General features: G+C 41.3%; 1 protein-coding gene across 2 annotated transcripts; it reads right to left on the bottom strand.

Annotated features, from left to right (window-relative positions):
- Positions 1-2,762: 2,762 nt before the first annotated feature.
- Positions 2,763-24,015, bottom strand: CHIC1 (cysteine rich hydrophobic domain 1; the record flags this gene model as incomplete). 2 transcript variants are annotated; one of them, XM_081336312.1, is made up of 6 exons in its annotated part: positions 2,763-3,405; positions 6,684-6,743; positions 7,339-7,395; positions 8,605-8,760; positions 13,114-13,168; positions 23,816-24,015. In XM_081336312.1, 6 exons carry the CDS (start codon positions 24,013-24,015, stop codon positions 3,355-3,357), a joined length of 579 nt encoding a protein of 192 aa, XP_081192438.1. In that variant the 3' UTR covers positions 2,763-3,354. The 2 variants fall into 2 exon arrangements, with proteins under 2 accessions (XP_081192438.1, XP_081192439.1); XM_081336313.1 differs by lacking the exon at positions 6,684-6,743.
- Between the last annotated feature and the right edge of the window lie 2,016 nt (positions 24,016-26,031).

Raw genomic sequence — 26,031 nt, 5'->3', positions numbered from 1 at the left:
ATATGACATCCCAAGAGCTACACTGCAGGGGTGTCAAACTGCCGGCCCGTGAGCCGGATGCGTCATGGCAAAACCACGCCCACCCCATTGCCAGCAATGGGGGGGGAAAAGTCGTGCTCTGTCGTGTGATGTTGTGAGTTTGACACCTCAAGAGCTACAGGAACAAACAGCAGCTTTTCATCACTTCTTGCAGCTTAGGGCAGGGGTAGGCAACCTCGGCTCTTTTATGACTCATGGACTTCAACTCCCAGAATTCCTGAGCCAGCTGGCTCAGGAATTCTGGGAGTTGAAGTCCATGAGTCATAAAAGAGCCGAGGTTGCCTACCCCTGGCTTAGGGCAAAGTGAAAGGACCCGTTTCCCATATTCCACTGCTGATGAATCCTGGGGTGGGGGGAGGGAGGGAGAGAGGAATGGGGAACTTATACTTCCTTAAAAAAGTCCCCCATTTGAAGCTAGATTTGCCCAAAGCACACAGTTTGGGAAAAAGTAAAGGTGTCACAACACATTAACCATTTATTACCAATCAGCTGCGCTCAGCCACATCTGCTGCATTAGACACCTCTTGTTTGTCACTTGCATACCTGAGAAAAGATGCAAGTATGGCCCCCTTAACAGAGAAAGACGGGGAGTCTACAGAGTGTAAAAAATGGGAAGTATTTTTTTACTACATTATTAATTCTACAAAGAAAAGAAAAGCTGAATTGGAAGTCAATCCCATTCATGCTGACGGAAGCTGCTTCCACCTAGCCTGGTGAGAAGGGTGGTCAAAGGGGAGACAGGTAATTCCTACATCTGGATTAGGAGGTATTAAGTGTTGCGTTCAGACACTGATAGGATCAAAAAAGCCATAATGTTTCTTGGCACAATGTTTAAAACAATATCGAAATAAAATCTCCAAGCCAACCTGGCTTGGAAGGTGCGAGGGGTTTCACAAAGTGCTGAAGACCTATCAAAGTAGACTTTGCTAGGATGAGGGGAAAGATGAGGTAACACTCAAATGAAGCTGCTCTTGCCACAGCAACAGCATAATTGGAATATGTATATTATACAAAATAACTCGGTAACAACAATGTAAGTAACACATGCTGGAGTAACCTTTTCAGCAAAGCAGGATTTTTAACACTATTTGTGAAAGAACAGGCTCAACTTCACCATGCGTCGTATTGTCTTCTGTGGGTTCAACTTCAACTCTCTAATGAGTTTACAAGCCTTACAATCCAAGAAGCAGCTTGAAAAGTTCTAGGGATTGGTTCCCCCCCCCCTTTTAATTATTCTACAATTCTCATACTAAACATTTCCTCTGGAGCTCGGGAGAGGAAAACAGCAGTTCAAAGCTCCAGTCTGCAAATGTGTTGAATTTATAGCCTGCCATAAAGTTTTTGAGGCGATATTTCCATGGGTATTTTGTGATGCATGCACACAGCACCCAGGAACAGAGGCTTCTGCATTCAGCTAATCGCGATGGGCAACTCTGTGCATGCATGATGTACAAAGTTACAGGAAAGATGCATGTGCTGTGGTGTCCACGACAGCTAAATGAGAAGGTGCTTATTTATACTGGAGCTCTGATGCACAGATCTTGCTACCTGTCAGCCTAAACTTGCTTTCCTTGTTAAGGATGTTACGGGATTTGCAAATGCAAACAACTGAAATCACAAATATTCTCAACTCTCCAACATTTTAGCTACATAATTGCTAAAAGCAGGGACTGAAAGAACTACAGTAGCCAAACCAGATGCACAGTGTATCAGATGAATTTTGTGGTTCTTGATTTCTGGAACTCTATGCTAACTAATTTATGTCTATAATCTCTTATTTATAACCAAACAACAGGAAAGGCACCCAAATGAGAAGCTATTGGCACAAAGCCTTAAAACGGGAGGATCTCAAAATACTGACCGTGAGCAGGTTCTAGCAACTGTCCTGCTATTTGAGAAATACTTTTATGTAGATTTTGGTGTAATACTTTATGCTTGTGAAACCGCAGGGCTGGGTCCAATCTTACTAACGTTAAAAGGAACTGCAGCCCAACATATTTGGAAGAACTGCTATATTAAGAACAGAGACATGGAAATGATTTAAACATCAGATGGACCAGTCTTTCTCAATGTTGGCAACTTGAAGATGTGTGGACTTCAACTTCCAGAATTCCCCAGCCAGCAGAGAATTCTGGGAGTTGAAGTCCACACATCTTCCAAGTTGCCAACGTTGAGAAGCACTGATAGACTAACATAAAAATGTAGGCCACCAAGCCAATTTTTTTTTAAATGTTGCCTTCCATCAATTATAGGGTTCCCAATGCCAGATCCTCAACTTCCTTTGAATTTCTGCCAGTGTTCTGGTAGAATTGTTTAGAGGCCCGTTGTGCTTAAACCAGGGGCTCTTATGGGCACTGGGGTCTTTGGGTTACATATAAATTCAAGGAATTACATCTTTTAAGTGTTTTACCAGCAATTTCATGGAGCAAGAACTACAATGGGTCTTTATGTTTGCTTAGCAAACCGCACCTGAGTCCAACTGTCAGTAGCATCTGCAAAGCCCTCATGGCTTCACCGCGTGGCCCATAAATGGCCAATACAATCAGAAAGATACGCACAACATCAATCGTAACAAATCTATGCAAAGCCATTGGCATGATATCACAATTTGTAAACCTTGGCGTTAATACCACACTTTATATATTATACAATGAGGTAATATTTACAAACCCAACCCTTCCCCTCCCCCCACCCCTCCCCCTCCCAGCAAAGAGAAAGGAAAACGAACAACTTTGCAAATGAAAGAAAATGGCACTGCTGTTCACTGTTAATCTTGGGGCAAAGCAGACCATCGGTACAGAGAAGAAGATATTAATTACTGTATGCTAACCTTGATCATCCCTATCAAGAATTCAAAGTGCCCGAAGATGCCATTTTTCCTCTCTTCTTGGTGCCCTTCAGATGTGTCAGGACTACAGCCTCCAGAAGTCCCAGCCAGCAGACCGGTAGAACGCTGGTTACACAGACCCTCTCTGGGAGCGTGTTTGCAAGACCGAGTTTTGGAAATGAATAAGGCAGCATGTCAGAACAAGACTACAAGCAGCACTGATACAAGATAATCTCCATAGTGACCATGTTCATCAAGTAAAGTTTATGCCTTGGGAGTGCACAAACAAGCCTTAGCATCGCAACCTTTTTGGAAAGTGCAGTTTTCTTCTTTTTTTAAAAAAGTAACACAGCAATGAAGATACTCTACTGACGAACACTTTTTTGAAAAACAATATCAGAGCAAAGTAGATAAATCTTCTCGTCAATATCCCTTACAAGGCACTACAGGTAGGATGTGACAGGTAACACGAAAGGTAATACTGCTCCTCAATCAGGTCGAAATATAGGGTATTTTGGTAGGAATTCTATGAGTATTACCTATAAAAAGGGGGAAACACAAAAGACACATTAACCAATACGTCCAGCTTTTCCTTGAATGTCAGAAAATTTTAGAAGTTAAGGGTGCTTGGCCAAAGAGTGGGGAGTTGACCATGGCGGGGCTGACCTCACTCAGCCTGGTCTGACCAGATGGGTATTTCAGAAAAGGGGTTTCCCCCCCCCCCCTCCTACCACCAATTGCACTTGGGACCTTGATAAATCAAGCCCTCTACAACCTTGGAACTTCTAATCACAATAAAATGTTCTCCCCAAAAAGTAACAAATTGTCATCCAATGCCTATTAGGTTAGAAAAAAGGGGCTTGGCTTCTTTTAATAGAGTTTGATGAGACAGTTTTCAGTGGCAAGAAGAGATTGGCTTCCGGATAGTCATTTGGCTTCCATGTGTTTACTTTCCCCCCTAGGTGGCACCAACAACTCAGGTTTAAATCTTGGGATGGATCCCTCCTTGCTCAGGTTAACAGCCCAGCTCCTTAATGGAGCAGAGCCTATGTGTCATCAAACGAGCTAACCTCCCCCACAAAAGGCAAAACTTGCGTATGTCCACCTTGGACTTGAAATTAAAAGACGCTTGCTCCTTGGGAGGAAAGCCATGGCAAATCTAGACAGCACACTAAAAAGCAGAGATATCACCCTGTCAACAAAAGTGCGTATAGTCAAGGCTATGGTCTTCCCATTTGAAACGTATGGCTGTGAAAGTTGGGACCATAAGAAAGGCTGAGCGCCAAAGAATTGAGGCCTTTGAACTCTGGTGCTGGAGAAGACTCCTGCGAGTCCCTTGGACTGCAAGGCGATCAAACCGGTCAGTCCTAGAGGAGATCAACCCTGACTGCTCTTTAGAAGGCCAGATCCTGAAGCTAAAACTCAAACACTTTGGCCACCTAATGAGAAGGAAGGATTCACTGGAGAAGAGCCTAATGCTGGGAAAGGTTGCAAGAGAAGAAGGGGACGACAGAGAATGAGGTGGCTGGATGGAGTCACTGAAGCAGTAGGCGTGAGCTTAGATGGACTCCAGAAGATGATAGAGGACAGGAAGGCCTGGAGGAACATTGTCCATTGGGGTCGCGATGGGTCGGACACGACTTCGCAGCTAACAACAACAACAACCTTGGACTTGCTATTGATGGGAGCCCACTGAGCAATGGAAGCAATTCCACTGGAGAGAAAATTTTCTGATAGGGAGAAAGAACCTTAATCAGTGGAACGGCTTGCCTCTGGGAGCTGCGGATGCTCCATCGCTGCAGGTTTTCAAGCAAAGATTGAACAACAAACAGTTGGTCTTGGATGGAATAGAGATTCCTGCCTTGGGCAAGGGGGTTGGGCTAGGAGACCTCTGAGGTCCCTTCCAGCCCTGTGTTCTAATTCAATTCAAAGCTACTTGGCATTTTCTTTTTACATAAAAAGCAGCAAGTAATTTGACACAGAAAATATCCGAGCACATTTTCATAAAAGCAGAGTGGGGAAAAGTCTCGACTCATCCTTTCAGACTCCCAAGAGGGCTATACTACTTTTTCAACATGTTTTGATTACAAAGTCAGTATTAAAAACAATTGGGTCCCTCAATATCCTTCAGAGCCACGGTGATATTTACTTCTCTGTATTCCAGAATACTTAGGAAACAGCGAACAAACAAGAGAAAGCTAAGTAAGTTCAACCAGACATTTATGCTTTAAAAATGGGGGAAAAACCATGTGTTTATAAGCTTGAACACTGCACAACATGCCATCTTAGATGACGTCGTGATCTGGCCTATAAAGGTTCACATATGAGCTATGGGTAAGTTTTACAATAGTACTTATTTTAACCGAATTAAATAGTACTAGCTATTTTAAGGATATTTATGCTGAAAAACCATTTTGTATTTTAATAAACTAAGATAACAAAGAACAATGACCAACACAGAGCAGACAAATTCAAAAGAAAATCAGCTGGTACGTTTGACATTATTCAGAATGATACAGGTTTGCTTGTGCATGTGTATCTGTCAACCCTATAAAGCCTCCCTGTAAACAAAGAACTGTGTGGCAGACAGAAGGCCGGGTGTATAAAGGCACTTAAAATTTATGTTGGAAACATAAATGGGACATTTTATCATATTGGTGGGCATGTAAAAAAGCTACTTATTCAAAGGACTTTAATGCTAATCTTTAATTAGCATAATTGAGGCAGAGGTCTTTCTTTTGGGACTGATGAGCAGAATTTGAAAAAAGTCATGGAACTTTGTTTTTGTAATGATACTTGCAGAGATTATTGTATGCACAATATATATTGTGCATGATACATACACACACACACACCTATGTTTATTGCTGACTAGAAACCGCTTATGGATTTTTTTGTGTATAACAGAAAAAAGTGAAACTTATTTCGGTTTCTATATTATAGAAAGAAGAGATATATGACCATAAGCAAGAGGTAAATTTAAAATTGTAGCTATAATCGCTATAACGAGAAAAGTTATTTCTTGATATCTTTTTTTCTATTTTTGTTATTACTTTTGCCCCCTTACTTGCACTTTTAGCTTTCTCTTTGATTTCTTTCCTTTTCTTACTTTAAATTAGTTTACATTGGTTTTTATCTTTCCTCTTTAAAATATTTAATAAGAATTATATATTAAAAAAAGGGGAAGGGGAGCTGGAGAAGAAAGACATGTGTAGAACGAAATTAAAACCTGGAAAGATAATACTAACTTTGCTAACATCTAGCTTTGATTTTATAAGTCGGTGTATCTGCTAATTCCACTTTCAGATGAATGACTGCGCCATGCTAGGCATATCCTAATTCACACATTCCTAGAAAGTAGAATTATGTCTCCAATCACTAAAGACAGGAATGAATTAATCAGAAGGGGAAAGTGATACTGTGAAACTGATACAGGTCCTTGACTTACAACCACAACTGAGCCCCAAATTTTTGCTGCTAAGTGAGAAATTTTACCCCATTTTGTGACCTTTCTTGCCACAGTTTTTAAGTGAATCACTGCAGTTGTTAAATTAGTAACATGGTTGTTAAGTGAATCTGGCTACCAACATTGACTTCTGTTTGTCAGAAGGTCGCAAAAGGGGATCACATGACCCCAGGACGCTGTAACCGTCGTAAATGTGAGTCAGTTCCCCAGCCTCTTAATTTTGATCACATGACCATGGGGATGCTGAAATGGTCACGAGTCATTTTTTTTCAGTGCCATTCTGACTTCAGTCACTAAATGAACTCTTGTAAGTTGAGGACTACGTGTACCGATAACTTCAAACATACTTACATATTCCATCATATTGCTACTTTCGCATTTCCGTTTACGCAACTTCCAATGCAAGCCAAGCTTAAAAAAAGAAAAAGATACTGCATTATCTTAACCAATAACATTCTTTAAACTGACAAACAAGCCTCTATGTCCCTTTGACCTATTTATTAAAATTCCTATATATGCTGCCCAGCACAAGATTATTTCTGGATTAGCTGTAACTGTTAATACTTCAGCTTTCTAAATCAGCCTGCCCCTGAGATGTGGAGTGTGGCGTGGAATTCCTCTCAAGCAAAGCATGATGCAATTCTAATGCTGCAAATCTGAAAGACATTGATCAGGAAAAAAAACACTCTCTATGTACAGATTTTTCTCATTCCTTCAATAAGAGCCACATTAGAAACTTCAGTCAGCTAGGACGATTCGCCTCCCTAAGGCAGCTAGATATGAGCAAGCAACTGGTTTCAATCCCTTAACATTAAGACATCTGGCAAACAAATGAATCGAAACAGCAGTTAATGAGATGACCACTCACATACACCCACAAATCGGAGTTCTGGGATTATGAATTAGTCTCACCTGTGATTTTGCAGTCCACACAGAACAATCTTTGACTGGTTAAGTGAAACATATTATTTCCTACCATAAATAAGGCAACTGCTCCTTATATTACCTTGTGATACAATCTGTTATTTTCCCATTGTAACAACTTCTGAATAGATCTTCTTGTCTAGGAAAAAAAAACAAGTTCCTGTTAAGTTTTTTAGTATTGCCACTGACCAGAATTATACACAATTTTTATAAAAGGGGTTAGAGAATTTAGGTACAAAAACAGTAAGAGCTCAAGAGTAAGCTGGGGGAAAAAATAAAATGGAGCAAACTGTTATAAATACAATTACCTAATTATGGAATACTAAAAACGTAAAATTAAGTCGCAAGGTTGTAAAACTGAACACGCTGTTGAGATGGCCGCTATTATCTTCCCTCTGCTGTGGTCTGTATCAGAATCCACCAACCTTTCCGGCTTTGTGGATGGGGGGGAGGGAGGAGAGGGGATGCACGAGTAGCAGGAAAGCGTGCACACCCATTGCTCGTGCAAATACGAGCATGAACGCACACACTCACCCACTGCTCACACAAATGGGGATGCCCACCTACATGTGCATGCTCGCCCTGCACTTCCACAGCCTTGTTTCGAACGGCTCAAGGCCCGGTAGTGGGCCACAGCCCAGAGGTTGGGGATCCCTGGTCTATATTGCTTGCCTTTCTGGCACTTATTAATATGGATTTTAAAGTTTTGTTTGTTGTTTGTTATCTGATTGTTGTTTGCCCCCCAGAGTTGCGTCCAATGAAGTGAGCAGCTATACAGGTAGTCCTTGAATCGTGACCTCAATTGAGCCCAACATTTCTGTCGCTAAGTGAGGCATTTCTTAAGTTTGCCCCATTTTACGACCTTTCATGCCCTACTCATGAAGTGAATCACTGCAGCTGTTAAGTTTAGTAACACAATTGTTAAGTGAGTCTGGTTCCCCCACTGACTTGGTTTGTCCGAAGATCTCAAAAAAATAATAATGATGGCATGACCTCAGAACACGGCAAGGTGCCCAGTTTTGATCAGGTGAGCACAGGGGTGCTGCAACGGTTGTCAAGTGTGAAAAATGGTCATGTCACTTTTTCCCGTGCCGTTGTAACTTGAAACGGTCACTAAATGAACTGTTGTAACAGCTTGGAAACTGGCTCATGTTTACGATGGTTGCATTGTCCCAGAGTTGTGTGATCACCTTTTGCGACCTTCTGACAAAGGAATTCATCTTGACATCTAAGACTACCCTTCCCCATGGAAACCCCCCCCCCCACTTTAAAAGCCACCTTTGCCTGGGCAACTAATAAGCCACTTGGAAGAGAGGGAACAGCTGCGCTGGCTGGTTGGCATACTTACTCTTTTGTTAAGACAGACGGCCGGCCAGAGGCTGCATCCCAGCGTGCAGCAGCAGCACAAACAGCCACAGAGAAGCCATTTTACAGTGATGGGCAGATTTTTCCTTAAACACGAATTCACACGGCTGATACTGGTCTTGAATTCTTCAGGGGCAACCTGGAAAAAGAGGACAAGGGGTGACCCCACACTGGGAACTAAAACCTGTTCTATATCTAAATATACAGATATAAAGTAAAGGTAAAGTTTCCCCCGCACATGCGTGCTAGTCGTTTCCGACTCTAGGGGCCGGTGCTCATCTCCGTTTCAAAGCCGAAGAGCCAGCGCTTGTCCGAGGACATCTCCGTGGTCATGTGGCCGGCATGACTAGACGCCAAAGGCGCACGGAACGCTGTTACCTTCCCACCGTAGTGGTCCCTATTTTTCTACTTGCATTTTTACGTGCTTTCGAACTGCTAGGTTGGCAGAAGCTGGGACGAGTAACAGGCGCTCATTCTGTTACGCGGCACTCGGGATTCGACCCGCCAAACTGCCGACCTTCCAATCGACAAGCTCAGCATCCTAACCCACTGAGCCACCGCGTCCCTAAAAATATACAGATATATCTTATTTTTATTTTTTTTAATCCCATTTATATCCCGCCCTTCTCCGAAGACTCAGGGCGGCTTAAAAGCTTAGCAGTAGCCTTCATTCTATGTATATGCCTGCTTATTAGGGCTTTCACACACACCCCAAGCGGCATTATTACAAAGTCAGCTTATTGCCCCCAATAATCTAGGTCCTCATTTTACCTACCTCGGAAGGATGGAAGGCTGAGTCAACCTTGAGCCTGGTGGGACTCGAACCTGCACTAATTGCAGGCAGCTGGTGTTACTTAAGGAGGCATTAGCCCACTGCTCCACCAAGGCCCTATCGTGACTTTATTATTTTTTTCCATTAAGACTAAGATTTGTGTTAATTTTAGTCAATCTAAAATTGTTTTCCTTTTAAGCTCAGTTATTTTTTGCCCTTGAACCCTGCCTACACAAATGGCCTAAAATGTTTTTGTTAATGTTGAATGTAATCTTTGGTGAACAAAAAAAAATGAACAATATTAGGGATGCATCTACAAATGCTGAGAGCCTGTAACTGAAACAGAATCTCCACGAATTCTTACCTGAATGGGAATAATTGAATAAAAAGAACAAGAGAATACTTTTGGTATCCTTTGGGTGACACAAAATTCATTCTTTTTTCAGTATTCAGTTCTAGATTCAATTACAGATCCCTTCAACTGAAACCAAGGGTTGTAAGAGTATGGATATTAAAATTATATTGCAATCAGCTCATCACTTTTTTTTCAAAACATATGAACATGCCATAACCTTTAGCAGACTGTTGAAGTTTATGTCATAATAAATTGGTTACGCCTTGAGGCATTTTTACACTGTTTCTGACGGGAAAGTTTAACTCTTCGTGTAGGTGCTGGGCTTCAGTTTTTCTAGGTACACAGTACACACATTCAGCCATTCTTAACAATGGATATTTTTCACGAATCCCCTTCAAGACAGGAGGTAAAGACAACAATACCTGGGCACTTCATGTACCTACAAAGGGAGCAAAAAAAGGAGAATGGCCTGAACTATCTAAAACTTCATCTCTATTTAAACTGTTTTCAAAGTGGGGGGAAAAAGCAGCAAATCGCTTGAGGAAAGTTCTAACAGGTTTTTATTTCAGAAAAGCTTTTCTTGCATCTGAAGCCTAGAACCACTGGGCCATTTTTTTTTAAACTTTGCTTCATTCTAGAGCACATCAGCACACCAGGCGACAGGATGCTCTATCCATATCAACAGCCATTTTACATACGTGCACTCTGCGCAGACGTTTTTTTTTTTGGCTGAACAAATTTCAGAAACGACAAGGGTGGCATTCCAAACTACCAAAGGGAAGTGCAGCTATTCTGACGTGCAAAACAATGCCATGCCGTGGTTGTGTCTTTTTTTTTTGGTGGTTATTCGGGAGTCTTTTTAAGCATCCTGTGATGCTGTAAATAACATGCTATTGTTCTTAAAAAACAAGTAAACCAGGTAAGCCCCCCCCACCCCCCAGTACAAGGAGAGCTGTAAGAAATCCATCTCTGCCTGAAGAGAACAGCTGCATTCCAAAGAGTTCCTTTTTTGCCAACAAGCCATAAAAGGGGTGGAAGGTGGACGGAAGGGCCATAATGTTTTACAACAGCGGGCAAGAAAGGAAGTGATCGCCAAAAGCCAGCAGGCCTGCTCTGCTTTCTTTGACCATGGTGATCACAGCCCCTATCCATCACACCTTCTGCTGAATCATAATACCAAAGGGAGGTTTTATGACTTGCACTTCCCTGCATTGCTCACTAAAGTCCGTATTGTTTCAACATCAGAGCAGGAAGCTGGACTTTTCCCCCCTTAAGGATGACCAACAGCACCAGGTGGCAGAACTATGGAAGCCCCATTTAAGACCACATTGCAAGCTTACATTTTTAATCAATAAGACCAAAAAAAAAGACAAAAGGTCCAAGGAGTTGAGTTGTGTGAACAGGCCACTCTAAGCTAGGCAGTCAATGTTGAAAAGCTTACAGTGCTATGAAAATAATTAAATGAACAGAAAAGGGGCTAGGGAAATTTAGAAGGTAAGTAGAATTCCCTAACTTCTGAAGATTGAAATGAAGTAATAACTCGGAATGTTTCTCTTCTTTTTAGTATTTTTATTGTCCAAAGACTGCGATATGCTCCAGTTGGAAAAAAAGCCACGTATTACTTTCCAAGAAAGAGTATTATCAGCACCTACAGTAATAGAAAACTAATAACAAGGATTCTGAAATACAGAGACAAAAACATGGTTATAACGTAATTTGGGCTTCCACTTGAGAGCAATTGACTTAATTCAGTTGGGTTCTCATTTGAAAGAAGAAAGCACTTTAGATCTTAAGCTACTCTGAATTAAACCTAGAGCTAGAGCCTGAAAATCAGTGACTTCGTCCTTGAAGTGGGTTCCTTAAATAATGCTCAGCTTGGCTGCCGCCATTTAACTATTTTTAATTTTGCATCAAAATGCCTGGCAATGGAAGAGCGGTTGCCAAGCAGAACACATGCTACTAAGAGAATACACAAATGCATAAACTTTGCTATCTCTGACCTAGTTTTTACAGGATTAAAAATAGAAAGAAACCTCCCTCTACCCTCAGTCAGTTTATGCCACGTTCCAATTTCTGGGTAGCTTTTGCCCGACTTTGAAGATGAAATGTTGTTTTCTGGGTATCAGAGGTGTTTTTAAGAGAGCACAGGTAGTCCTGTACAACAGTTCATCTAGTGACCATTTGAAGTTACAACGGCACTGGGAAAAAAATGACCTATGGCTATTTTTCATACTGATGATCGTTGCAGCAACCCCCTGATCACGTGACCAAACTCCAGATACTTGACAGCTGGCTCATGTTTATGACCATTGCAGTGTCCGGGGGTCATGTGGTCACCTTTTCCGACATACTGACAAGCAAAGTCAATGGAAAAGCCAGATTCACTTAACGCTCGCGTCACTAACTTCACCACTGCAGTGATTCACTTGACAGTTGTGGCAAGAAAGTGGGGCAAATTCACTTAACAAATGTCTCGCTGAGCAATATACATTTGGGGCTTAATTGTGGTCATAAGTCGAGGACCCCCTGTATAAAATCAATTCATAAAATAAATAAATAAATAAATAAAATAATATGGGGGAATCTTTATATAGTCTTTGGGGATGATGTCCCTGCCCCCGTATAGCACAGAGCAGGTCCACTGATGCTTCACTCGGCATCCAATACATTCCAGCCAACATTTCTAAAATACTCTTTCAAGTTAAATTCAATCAATCTGGCAGAGTAGCTCCCATCCCGGTTGCCACGTCAAATGAACACAACTTAGCCACCTCTGATTAGAGATGCTGTCACAGACAATAGCTATGAGTCTACACTGACAAATGGAGCCTACTCTTAACAGTACTGCAAAAAAAGCAGGTCTGCCTTTTGCTTCATTTTTTTAAGATTTACCCAAAAAGGGGGGGGGGAGAGAGAGGGAGGGAGGGAGGGATGAAGAAATGGAGGGTGGGTGTGAGAGAGTTACTGAAGTAAGCAAAGAGAATGCAAGTATAGACTGCCCAACCATTTAATATTTGTAAAAAGACTTGAACTATAGAAAGCATTCTAAACTGGGATAAGAGTAGACAACTCTCCTTCTTGCACATGTTCTGCTCATGGAAGAACTCTCAAACTGAAGAAAGGAAAACTCACACGTTTGGAGTGAGGGGAAGGGAGAGCAACAAATTCTGAATCTAACAGAGTGAAAGGCGCATCTACACAAAAGCGGCTCTTGAACCCATTTTTGAATCCACATTCTGCAGAAATCAGAATATCTTAGATTCTATCTGTTTGTGGTCCCTGTGGATCATCTCAAGAGCATTCCTTGACAAATGCGGCAAGGTGACAAGAAACTCAGGTTTAGGATCAAGGCAATTCCAACTTACCTTCCCTGTCAGAACAGAGGGAAATTCTGTGTCAAATCTGTTGCTCAAGCCAAACCTTGAAAAAACAAAGAACAAAAAGTATTTCCACCCAACCTATAGAATGTTTACAACTTTTGTTATACCTGTTTTGCAATTCGAGATTACAATTTGCTATGGCTTTATACCTCATTCAACTCTGTATCAAATAATTTTACATATAGCAGAGGATAATCAAAGGAAGAAACATGTATGTCTCTTGTTATTAGTAAGTAGTTACTAATATAAAGATAAATATAATTGGGTGTTCATCCTTTCTAATGTCTTTTCTAAATAAAGTCCATCAAATTAATCAGGTCCTCGACAGATCCTTGTAGGAATTCAAATAAAGTTTGCAAATTATGACACACACACAAGAACATTTCAACACACACTTCATCTTCTGACTTTTCTTCTACGAGTTAGTAAGAATGATGAAGGTTGCAATGTGTTAACAGGGAAAACAAGATTCCTTCCAGGAGAGGATCCCAAAGTGGTATCATCTTGACTTTGCAAGCTCTGTGCTAACGTTAAAGAACCATATAGATGACACATATTATATATACACACTTTCACTTAGAGAAAATACTGCTGTAGATATTCTGACGTATACAGATTACACAAAACGTAATCTCCACAGCTCAATACTTTGCAAGGAATATAAAATAATATACAAACCTAAAGTCATAGAACAAATGTATCTTGGCTTCACAATGAAGAGATTAAGCAATACGGTAATTTGTAGCACTGTCTATTAACTCTGGGAGGACCTCAGAAGCAGGATGATGAGTGTTGTATAGCATTATAAAATACAAAACGTAGGAGGACATGCTTTACTGATTCAACCTCCTGAAGCTGCAAAGACAAAGTCATATATAATATGGATTTTTTTTTCTGAATCTCCCAAACAGAAGCAAAGAAGGTCAAAGCATTGGCCCTTGCCCACATTGAAGGACCTTCTATAATTGGAAACTGATAAATAACCTGTTAGCTTCAGAAAGCAATGTGTTCCACTAATATTACAGAAACCTGGAACCAATGACATATTTAATTAGCAGTCCATGCCTCTTATTCCTTAATATGGACTTTGGCACTATACACTCCTAAAACTAGCTAGGTAGTCCTCAACGTATGACCACAATTGAAGCCAACATTTGTGTTGCTAAGACAGTTGTTTTGGCCTATTTTACAACCTTTTTTGCCATAGTTGTAAGTGAATCACGTGGCCATAAAGTGAATCTGGTTTCCCCCATTGACTTTGCGTGTCAGAAAGTGGTTGGGAAAGTCACAAATGATGATCACATGGCCCCTAGGACAATACAACTATCATAAATATATGCCAGTTGTGTCAAGTGCCTGAATTTTGGTCACATGACTGTGGGGATACTATGACAGTTGTAAGTGTGAAAAATGTTCACAAGTCACTTTTTTAATGCCACTGTAACTTCAGTCACTAAATGAATGGTTGTAAGTTGAGGACTACCTCTATAGAGAAATCCTTATTTCAGAGCCTAGCTTCCAAAAGATATCTCCCAAACTGCCAATAGGAATTTTTCAGGATAACGGCAGCTTAACCTAAGCATAGTAAAATTCAACGACGGTCATTATTTAAGGACTATGATCCAGATCTTTCCCTCTATTTTAGAAGTCCAGCCTCACAGCAATAATACTGAAAGTAAGTCCCTAGCTGAATACAGCTTTCAAGTTAAATATACTTTGATTTTCTCCATAATAAATTACATTAGCCTTGGTCTTGTTTGTTGCACAGTATTAAATTCTTAAAGTTTTCTTTGGAGCTTCAGCAGAAACAAAGAAGGCAATTTAAAATGTTTCCAACTTAATTCTACACTGTTCTTTCTTTCAATTCACTTACTAATATGCTGAAAAACTGAACCCATGTAGAAGAATAGCCTGGTTTCTTTGAGCTATTAACTACTTAAAAGTGGCAAATGCTGAAATTGTATATTAGTACAAATAAAAAAAGAGGGAATATTTTTTAAATGATCAGGATGGTATCATTTCAGCCTTGCTACGCTGTTCTGCCATATCAGAGCCCCATTTAACTTTTTGTCAAACATTGCATTACATTACATAGTATTATATTATTGACAGCACACACATTAAACTAATAGCCATCCTTTTTGTAGTATCTTTTAAACAAATTTGGCAAATACTATAAAAATTAATTGTTGCTTCTTTAAAATATGTTAATATTTAGTGATAATTCAAGAATATAACCCTAAAAGTGAATGACTGGAAAGTGAATGTTTTAACACTGAAGCATCACAACAGAAAGATCTATTTAAGTAGCTTTCTTTCCATTTTACTCAACAAACGCAACTTAAAGGAATGGAAATTCTTACATAATCAATTCTGTAGGGAAATGATCTATTTTCATACCATAGTCTCTGGAGACAGCCTGAAAACCTGCTTCAATGTCAAGTCTTCTTGATTCCAAATGAGTGGCTACCACACCATCCAAATACACTTAAAGGATGCAATTGTAGTCTTGGAAACGCATCTTATAAATAAGCCTGTGAAAAATGTTTGACCACCCTATAATGTCTGTTTAGGATCTCCATTAAACAAAGCATTTAGATACAGTACTTATTGTTCAATATTCTCATAGCTTATCATGTGAGTGTTTTATAAACAAAATCGAAGTGCTACTTCAACACTCCCCTTCATGGATTACTGCCTTGTCGTGGCGAAGGGGCTTGCGTAATTCAATGAAGCTATGAGCTATGCCGTGCAGGGCCACCCAAGACGGACAGGTCATAGCCGAGAGTTCTGACAAAACGTGATCCACTGGAGAAGGAAATGGCAACCCACTCCAGTATCTTTGCCATGAAAACCCTATGGACAGTACCAAAAGGCAAAACGATATGATGCTGGAAGATGAGCCCCTCAGGTTGGAAGGCGTCCAATATGCTACTGGGGAAGAGCAGAGGGCTAGTACTAGTAGCGCCAGAAAGAATGAAGCGACTGGGCCAAAGCCGAAAGGACGCTCAGCTGTGGATATGTCTGGTGGTGAAAGGAAAGTCTGATGCTGTAAAGATTTTTTCTCCATAGGAACCTGGAATGTAAGATCCATGAATCAAGGCAAGCTGGACGTGGTCAAACAAGAGATGACAAGACTGAACATCGACATCTTAGGTATCAGCGAACTAAAATGGACAGGAATGGGTGAATTTAATTCAGATGACCATCAGGTATACTACTGCGGGCAAGAATCCCTCAGAAGAAATGGAGTAGCCTTCATAGTCAATAAAAGAGTAGGAAAAGCAATACTGGGATACAATCCCCAAAATGACAGAATGATCTCAGTTCGAATCCAAGGCAAACCATTCAATATCACAGTAGTCCAAGTCTATGCCCCAACCACCGGTGCTGAAGAGGATGAAATTGACCGGTTCTATGAAGCCCTACAGCACCTTATAGAACTAACACCAAAAAATGATGTCCTTATCATCATGGGGGATTGGAATGCTAAAGTAGGAAGCCAAAATATAACCGGAATAACAGGCAAGTTTGGCCTTGGAGTACAAAATGAAGCAGGGCACAGGCTGATAGAATTTTGTCAACAGAATGCAATGGTCATAGCAAACACTCTTTTCCAACAACCCAAGAGACAGCTTTACACATGGACATCAACAGACGGTCAACACAGAAATCAGATTGACTATATGCTCTGCAGCCAAAGATGGAGAAGCTCTATACAGTCAGTAAAAACAAGACCAGGAGCTGACCAGGAGCTTCTAATTGCAAAGTTTAGGCTTAAACTGAAGAAAGTAGGGAAAAGCACTAGGCCACTCAGGTATGAATTAAATCATATCCCTGTTGAATATACAGTAGAGGTGACAAATAGATTTAAGGAATTAGATCTGATAGACAGAGTGCCTGAAGAACTATGGACAGAAGTTCGCGACATTGTACAAGAGGTAGCAACTAAAACCATCCCAAAGAAAAAGAAATGCAAGAAAGCAAAATGGCTGTCTGAGGAAGCTTTGCAAATAGCTGAGGAAAGGAGGGAAGTGAAAGGCAAGGGAGAAAAAGAAAGATACGCCCAATTGAATGCAGAATTCCAGAGAATAGCTAGAAGAGATAAGAATGTCTTCTTAAATGAACAGTGCAAAGAAATAGAAGAAAACAATAGAATAGGGAGGACCAGAGATCTTTTCAAGAAAATTGGAGAGGTGAAGGGAACGTTTAATGCAAAAATGGGCATGATAAAGGACCAAAATGGCAGGGACCTAACAGAGGCAGAAGAGGTGGCAAAATTACACAGAGGAACTATACAAGAATGAGCTTAACATCCCTGATAATCACAGTGAGGTGGTCACTGACCTCGAGCCAGACATCCTAGAATGTGAAGTGAAGTGGGCCTTAGAAAAGCTGAACAACAACAAAGCTAGTGGAGGTGATAGTATTCCAGCTGAGCTATTCAAAATCTTAAAAGACGATGCAGTAAAAGTGCTACACTCAATTTACCAGCAAATTTGGAAAACTCAACAGTGGCCACAGGATTGGAAAAGATCAGTTTACATTCCAATTCCAAAGAAAGGCAGTGCTAAAGAATGTTCAAACTATCGCACCATTGCACTCATTTCTCACGCTAGTAAAGTTATGCTTAAAATCCTACAAGCTAGACTCCAGCAGTATGTGGATCGAGAACTACCAGAAGTACAGGCAGGATTTCGAAGAGGCAGAGGAACAAGAGATCAAATTGCCAACATACACTGGATCATGGAGAAAGCTAGAGAGTTCCAGAAAAACATCTACTTCTGCTTCATTGACTATGCTAAAGCTTTTGATTGTGTGGATCACAACAAACTGTGGCAAGTTCTTAAAGAGATGGGAGTACCAGACTATCTTATTTCTCTCTTGAGAAACCTATATGTGGGCCAAGAAGCAACAGTGAGAACTGGACATGGAACCACTGATTGGTTCAAAATTAGGAAAGGAGTCCGGCAAGGCTGTATACTGTCGCCCTGCCTATTTAACTTATATGCAGAGCACATCATGAGAAAGGCAGGGCTAGATGAATCAAAACTTGGAATTAAGATTGCTGGGAGAAATATCAACATAAGATATGCAGATGATACCACTCTAATGGCAGAAAGTGAAGAAGAACTAGAGCCTTTTGTTGCAGGTGAAGAAGGAGAGTGCAAAAGTTGGGTTGAAACTTAACATTAAGAAAACCAAGATCAAGGCATCCGGCCCTCTCAATTCCTGGCAAATAGATGGGGAAGAAATGGAGATAGTGACAGATTTTATTTTCCTGGGCTCCAAGATCACTGCAGATGGGGACTGTAGCCAAGAAATTAAAAGACGCTTGCTCCTCGGGAGGAAAGCCATGGCAAATCTAGACAGCACACTAAAAAGCAGAGACATCACCCTGTCAACAAAAGTGCATATAGTCAAGGCTATGGTCTTTCCAGTTGCAATGTATGGCAGGGAAAGGTGGACCATAAGAAAGGCTGAGCGCCAAAGAATTGAGGCCTTTGAACTATGGTGCTGGAGAAGACTCCTGCAAATCCCTTGGACTGCAAGAGGAGAGGAGGACTGCAAGAGGAGATCAACCCAGGCCAGATCCTGAAGCTAATACTCAAATACTTTGGCCACCTAATGAGAAGGAAGGACTCACTGGAGAAGAGCCTAATGCTGGGAAAGGTGGAGGGCAAGAGAAGAAGGGGACGACAGAGAATGAGGTGGCTGGATGGAGTCACTGCAGCAGTAGGCGTGAGCTTAAATGGACTCCAGAAGATGGTAGAGGATAGGAAGGCCTGGAGGAACGTAGTCTATAGGGTCGTGATGAGTCGGACACGACTTCGCAGCTAACAACAACAAAATTTCAACACTTAGTAATTTACTATAATTTATTGTGCATACAAGAGTAATTTATTTGGCAGTAGAACTGTAACCGTTTTCTCATTCCAAAACCCACATTTTAAAAAGAAGAACTAGTAGGTTGACTGTAAAATCTTAAATGACTCGAGGCATGTTTTCACTCAGTCTACCATCCCAAGTTTTCTGATGACACAAACTAACACTTATAGCAGGAGCAATAGCACTACTGCTTCACAGTGCTTTACAGCCCTCTCTAAGTGGTTTAGAAATGTCAGCATCTGGCTCCTCATTTTTACCACCTGAGAAGGAGGGAAGGCTGAGTCAACCTTAAGCCCATAAGAATCGAACCCCAGGCTGTGGGCAGAGTCAGCCTGCTGCATTCTAACCACTGCCCCACCAGGTCTCTTTCTTAATTTTTTAAAATATATACAGTAAATGGAAACCATCACTGACTCAACTTCCAAAAAAAGAAAAAAGAAAAAAAGATCTCAATACATCTGGGGGGGTCTCCTCACTGAAGGTAAGAGTCCACACAAAGCGCATTCAATCCAAGACCACAGAGAATGCCTGAAGGGCCCACCTACTGGGAGGTAGGATAGCCCCCTGCAAAGCAGGCATTCTCCACGGGGGTTGCCTTCCTCTCAAAAAGCCTGCAGCTCCCATCTCCTGACCACGGGGACCAGAGTGCTGTGGACTCCCAGTGCTTTTGTAGCCCAGCTTGGGTTACCTTAACTGAAGCAGGTAATAAGTTCATAAATAAATAAACAAAAAAGAGCTAATGGGTAACCATGTTAGAATCTATTAAGGAGTGAGCTGAAGACAGATTTTTGGAAGAAAAAAATAATCATGCTCCTTATACCTGGAGAAATGGCCAATGCCAAAAATTAAGAGCCAGAATTTGAAAGCCAGGGTTAAATGAAATTGGTGCTAACTGGAAATGACTATCATTCTCAATCTGGATAACGTACAACTAGAATGTACCAACCAACTAGACCAGGGGTCCCCAACCCCCAGTCCGTGGACCGGTACCGGGCCGCGGCGTGCCAGCAACCGGTCCGCACAAACAAGCAAAGCCCCATCTGCGGGATGCAGGCAGCACACAAAACCACGCACCCTCTGGTCCGCGGAAAAACCTCTCTCCACGGAACTGGTCCCTGGTGCCCAAAAGTTTGGGGACCTCTGAACTAGACAAACAATCAAGTAGAAGATACCAAGGTTTCAAGCAAAAAGAAAATTCAAATTCTATTTCAACATAATTTTTGGAAAGGTTACAGCTAAAAATGGTGAAAATCAGTTTGGTCTAGTGGCTAAAAACTAGGAAACCATGAGTTCTAGTCCCACCATAGGCATGAAAGCCAGCTGGGTGACCTTGGGCCACTGTCTCCCCTCTTTCTCAGCCGAACTCATCTCACAGAGTTGTTGTTGTTGTAGAGAAAATAGGAGGAGGAAGGCGTATTAGATATGCTTGCTGTTTTAAGTTGTTTATAATAATAATAATAAAGGAAGGATATAAATGAAGCATTTGTACAAGTGTGCAGCCACCTTGATACCAACTTTTAATATCCCATCAACTCCCCCGCCCAATTTGTTTCTTAAAAAGCTATACAAATCCTATTATTTTAATCCAATGCTTTAGCAGCACACATTGAACAATTTACTTTACCCAACTTGCAATACCCTGATGCAATGGACTAAAATCCCCATCACCTTCTGCCATCATGTTTATAAAACATGCTGGCTAGGGATCAGTACATCTGGAGGCCATAACAGGAATTTAAAAGAGGGGAGAGGGTGCTCCCAAAAAGTTATACCTGAGATTCTTATGATAAGAAAGATAAGTGTAAACTTCAAAATCATCTAAAAATTAAGTCGCTTTGCTTTGTTGCTTTGTTCAACTCATGCCAGAGTTAACAATATGTAAAATTCCAATGAGACTTACAGTACACAGATTGAAACAACGTGGGGTTGTCTTTCTTCCCATTCTATTTTGTTTAACAACAGAACCGAAGGAAAGTTGTACAAAACATTATTTTTAACAACAGCTCTTCCTTTGGAAAACTGGTCTCTCCTATCTAGTTGCACAATTCATTGTTTATCTACGTTATTTCCTGGTAAAGATGGAAATTATATTGTCAACTGTATGCTAGAGTCTATTACACTACTAGGATCTGCTCATATGAAGCTAAGGATTACATTAGCTCTAACCACTTGAATTATTTGAAAAAAGAGACTATAAAGTTATTAGAAATGCAGATGAGCCACCAAATGATAAAAGCTTTGCCCTCTGGCTTAATTTATACCCTTCCAGAAGGAGTGTCATGAAAAACAAGACCTTCTCAATATACCTTGGCACACAGTTTTATTAATACATAAGCTATTTAAATATGGTTCAAATATTCTGCTCACATGTATATCCCATTGTCCTTATTATTTAGCTTATCATAAAGTTGTTTTATGCAATATGAAGAGATAAATAAAGTTATATGCTTTGTAATTAGGCTTTTCATTACTTGAGCCATGATCCAGAACTGGAGTATGGGGAGATGACGCAAATGTCCTCTTAAAAAAAATAAAGCAAATGTCCTCTTAAAAAGAATGAGTTCAGCAACAGAACAAAAAAAAAGAAATATCAAGGCGAGCGCAATTCAAAACATCCCATTTGATACATATAATAAGCAAACAGAACAATAAGATACATTCCAATCACTGTATTCCCAATTATTTACAAGACAATAATCTTTGAATGGATAATGAATTAAATATAAAATGACAAATGATGCCAAGGGAGTTTAAAATTTAAATAAAGCCATTAACATTTAATAAGAGTTAAAAGAATGTTTTTAAATTATGGGGAAAATATAAATGCATATAACAAAGACATTAAGTTATTTGCTTTACAGAAAGCAGGGCAAGATGTAAAAATAGACACTGTGACGAACAATTGCATTTAACACACATTTCATGATTACAATTGAAAACAAAATGTCTTTCTTCCCATTCTATTTTGTTTAACCACAGAACAAGCATATAAAGAAACAGAGAACTAGCAATGTTTTTTCAAATGACCTCTTTAGGATCATTTTCTCTCATATCCCAGAGTCACAGTTTGGAAAGCATTCACAACTTTTGAACGGTAACTCTGCTAAGTATCACCCAAGCCTTTGCAATGTCACACCCTTCTTTATTCATTTATTTCTATTGCGCCTATATATTTTTTTACAAGTAATTCAAGGCAGCGAAGATACCCAACGCATCTACCTGGTCCTATGTTGCTCCAGCACCTTTTTACAGATAGCTACATCTGGTTCTGGCTTTGTTTTATTTCAATACAGACAATATTAAAATATGCCCTTCTTGTCTGCAGTGCAGCATCAATTTCAAGCTCAAATGTAAAGCCAGGAAAGGGGGCGGGCGGGGCGAGGGGCACAGCCCTGCAAATCTGGAGAAGAATTTGGGGCTGCCTGTCTGCTGGCCCCATGGGCCCCCCAGGGCTCTCCAGCCTTCTCCTCCAGAGAGAGGCAATGGCAGGGTCTCTCCCCATCTTACCACAGACACCCCAAATGGTAAAAGTGAGAGAAGGGGTTACCCTAAGGAAAGCTCCGGGCCCCTTTCAGCACAGGCACTCCAGAAAGCAACTACAGGCAGTCCTTGACTTAGGACCACAATCGAGGCCAACATTTCTGTTGCTAATTGAGATATTTGTCAAGTGCCCCATTTTACCACCTTTCTTGCCACAGTTGTTGTGAATCGCTGCGCTTAAGTTAGTCACAGGTTGTTAAGCGAATCTGGCTTCCGCATTGATTTTGCTTGTCAGAAAGTTGCAAAAGGGGCCATGTGACCCCGGGACAGCGCAACCGTTGTAAATCTGAGTCAGCTGCCAAACGTCTAAATTTTGATTATGTGACCATGAGGATGCTGCCGCAGTCGTGTGGGCAAAAAGGTCATAAGTCCCTTTTTTTAGTGATGTAAACCTCGAACGGACACTTAAACGAAGTGTTGTGAGTTGAGGACTAGCTGTAGTTGAATTGCACGCTATGGCAAGATGCGACTACGAATTTTATGATGATGATTATTTTTGGGATAGTTTTCTACACGCTTTTATATTGGCTTTTCCCTGTTGTTGTTTTATAAATGCTCATCTTGCTCTTCTTTGCTCTCTTTATATTTTAATGGTCTGAAAGAGTCCAGAAGAGTCAGACATGTATGAGAAAGCCAGCTGTATCCATTTGAAGAATTCATAAATAAAATAAAAAAGAAAACAAAAAAACCCCCTGCTCCACTCCTGTCAGGCTGGCTCCCTCCCTGAGGGACCCTGGAAGACCCCTCTGCGGCCCCCCAAGAAACAGCCGCTCAGGGAAAGATGCACGGGGGGGGGGGGGGACAGGCAAGAGAGGCGCTCTGCACACGCTCAGGAACCCTGACATTCCCGCAGCTCCCTTCACTCCTAAGTGGAAAAAGGGGGCGGGGGTCGCGGATTCCTCCCCACGAGGGTCTTCTGCTCCTCCTAGAGCAGGGGTCTTCAAACTTGGCCCTTTCATGACTTGTGAACTTCAACTCCCAGAATTCCTCAGCCAGGCATGCTGGCTGAGGAATTCTGGGAGTTGAAGTCCACAAGTCATGAAAGGGCCAAGTTTGAAGACCCCTGTCCTAGAGGGACGCCTCAGAGGGTCCCGGCGCTCTGCACATGCCCAGGGGACCCTCCTCCCTTCCTCCAGCGGCCGTCCCGCGCCCTCTGCACGCGCTCAGAGGCACGCCTCCCCACCCACCCACCCCGCCTGCAGGCCCCGCGGCCCCGCCCCGCCCGCCCACCGCCTTCGCCCCCTCCGCGGGTCCTTACACGGTGATCTGCCCGGCGCCCCTCACAGCCACGGGTTCGGGCGCGTCCCGGGGCCGCGGCAGCTCCTGACTCCTCACCACAGTCCGGGAGGCCTCCGTCCGCTCCTCTTCGTCCTCCGCCTCCTCCTCCTCCTCCTCCTCTTCCTCCTCCAGCTCGTAGATGGTGTCGAAGTCCGCCATGTTGGGGAGCAGGACGCTCATCGCCCCCCCCTTTCACGCCGCGCGCGCTATTGCGCAAGCGCGGCGGCGGCGCGCGCGTGCCAGACCCAACGGATGGACCAGCGCGCGCGCGCGCGAGGCAGAGGGAGTGGGGGGGAGCGTGCTCTCCCTGGTGCGCAGGCGCCGCGTGGCTTGCCCGCCCCCCCTCCCCTTCACTGTAATAATAATAATAATAATAATAATAATAATAATAATAATAATAATAATAATAATAATAATAATAATAATAATAATAATAATAATAATAATAATAATAATAATAATAATAATAATAATAATAATAATAATAATTTAATTTTTATACCGCCCTTCTCCCGAACGACTCAGGGCGGTGTACAGGGCAATACAATAAAATACAATATATAAAAATTAAAAGAAATATTAAATACAGTAGCCCAATTAAATAAATTAATACAAAATGTTAAAATACCCCTAAACCCATAATAGTTTTGCGTAACATTATTACAGTGTAATATTATGAATCTCAGTGCATGCTATTATTTCAATGAAGTTCTATTTATGGAATATGTATGATTTTAAATTGTGGAGGTTCTGTGATTTAGAAAGCGTAACGTCTTTCTGCTTTATTGCAATAAGATAACATGACCTTGACTGTCACTTTTTTTTCTGCGAACACGCTAGCGTGCGATAGAAAATGAAATTCTAATGCCCACATAATGAAGTATTACATAATAGTATAGTAGGATATTATGAATCTCGACACATGCTATTATTTCAGTGCAGCCCTATTTGTGTGATTCTAAATTGTGAAGTTTCCATGATTTAGCAAGCGTAACATTGTGAGCGAATGGAAGCCAATCTTGGTTTTTAAGCCATGCAAAAGACCTGTATGTCCCATATTATGCTCGGCACATTTGCACTATTACTCCGCTGATAAAACTGGGTGAATTTATAAGTAAGGGGAGTAGATGTTTGTATCTCAGTGACCTACTCCCATTTCAAGCATATGAATAGGCTGCATTAACAGGATAGAATCAAGATCATACGAAATGTTTATAATGCCTTGGTAAGACCCACACTTGGAATACTGCATTCAGGTTTGGTTACCACAATATAAAAAGATGTTAAGACCCTAGAGAAGAGCAATCATCATATGGCTGGAGGCTAAAACATATGCAGAACAGTTGCAGGAATTGGGTATGGCTTGTCTAGTGAAAAGAAGGACTAGGGGCGACATGATAGCAGTATTCCAATATTTGAAGGGCTGCTACAAAGAAGAGGGGGTCAACCAATTTTCCAAGGCATCTGAGGGCAGGACACGAAGCATAACTAATCAAGGAGACAATCAATCTAGAAATGAGAAATTTCCTGACAGAACAATAAAGTAGTGGGAAGGCTTGCCTCATGAAGTTGTGATGCTACATTCCTGGATATTTTTAAAGAAGAGATTGGACAGCTATCTGTCTGAAACTGGTGTAGGATCTCCTGCTTGAGTGGGAGGATTGGACTAGAAGACCTCCAAAGTCCCTTCCAACTCTGTTAACTGTTATTCTGTTAAATTCTTTTTCTACTTCTAGCCTCTGCTCATCAGTGTAAACCAACTGGCATTTTTCTTTTGTCCTTGTTTTTCCTGGGAGATAAAACATGCCTCATGCCTCATGAGCCCTTATCTAGTACCAGTTCTTTAAACTCTGATTTTTGGATGAAAATTTCACCATATTTGGCTCTTGGTCCTTTTCTCTTGCAAAATCTAAGCTAGACTTGATCCAGAAAGAAGGGTGTTTATTTTTTTGTTATTTTTTTTGTTCTCACTGAAACATTTACACAGAGTGCCAATGACCTTGGTGCAAGAGATATAAATAGAGTGATGCATAGAGGGAATCTTGCTCTCAGTTTAAGAAGAAATAAAACACTACTGCATTTTCTAAGAATGCTTGCAAAATTGAAATAGTAGTTTAAAAGAACCTCTGATCAGTTGCTAAACAAGTTAAACACCAATCTTTGATTGTGAGCCAGAGCAGGGGTCTCCAAACTTGA

This window comes from Vipera berus, assembly GCF_964194415.1.
Source record: "Vipera berus genome assembly, chromosome: 11".
Taxonomy (NCBI): domain Eukaryota; kingdom Metazoa; phylum Chordata; class Lepidosauria; order Squamata; family Viperidae; genus Vipera; species Vipera berus.
The sequence above is the reverse complement of the archived record's forward strand: the minus strand, read 5'-3'. Positions and strand labels throughout refer to the sequence as shown.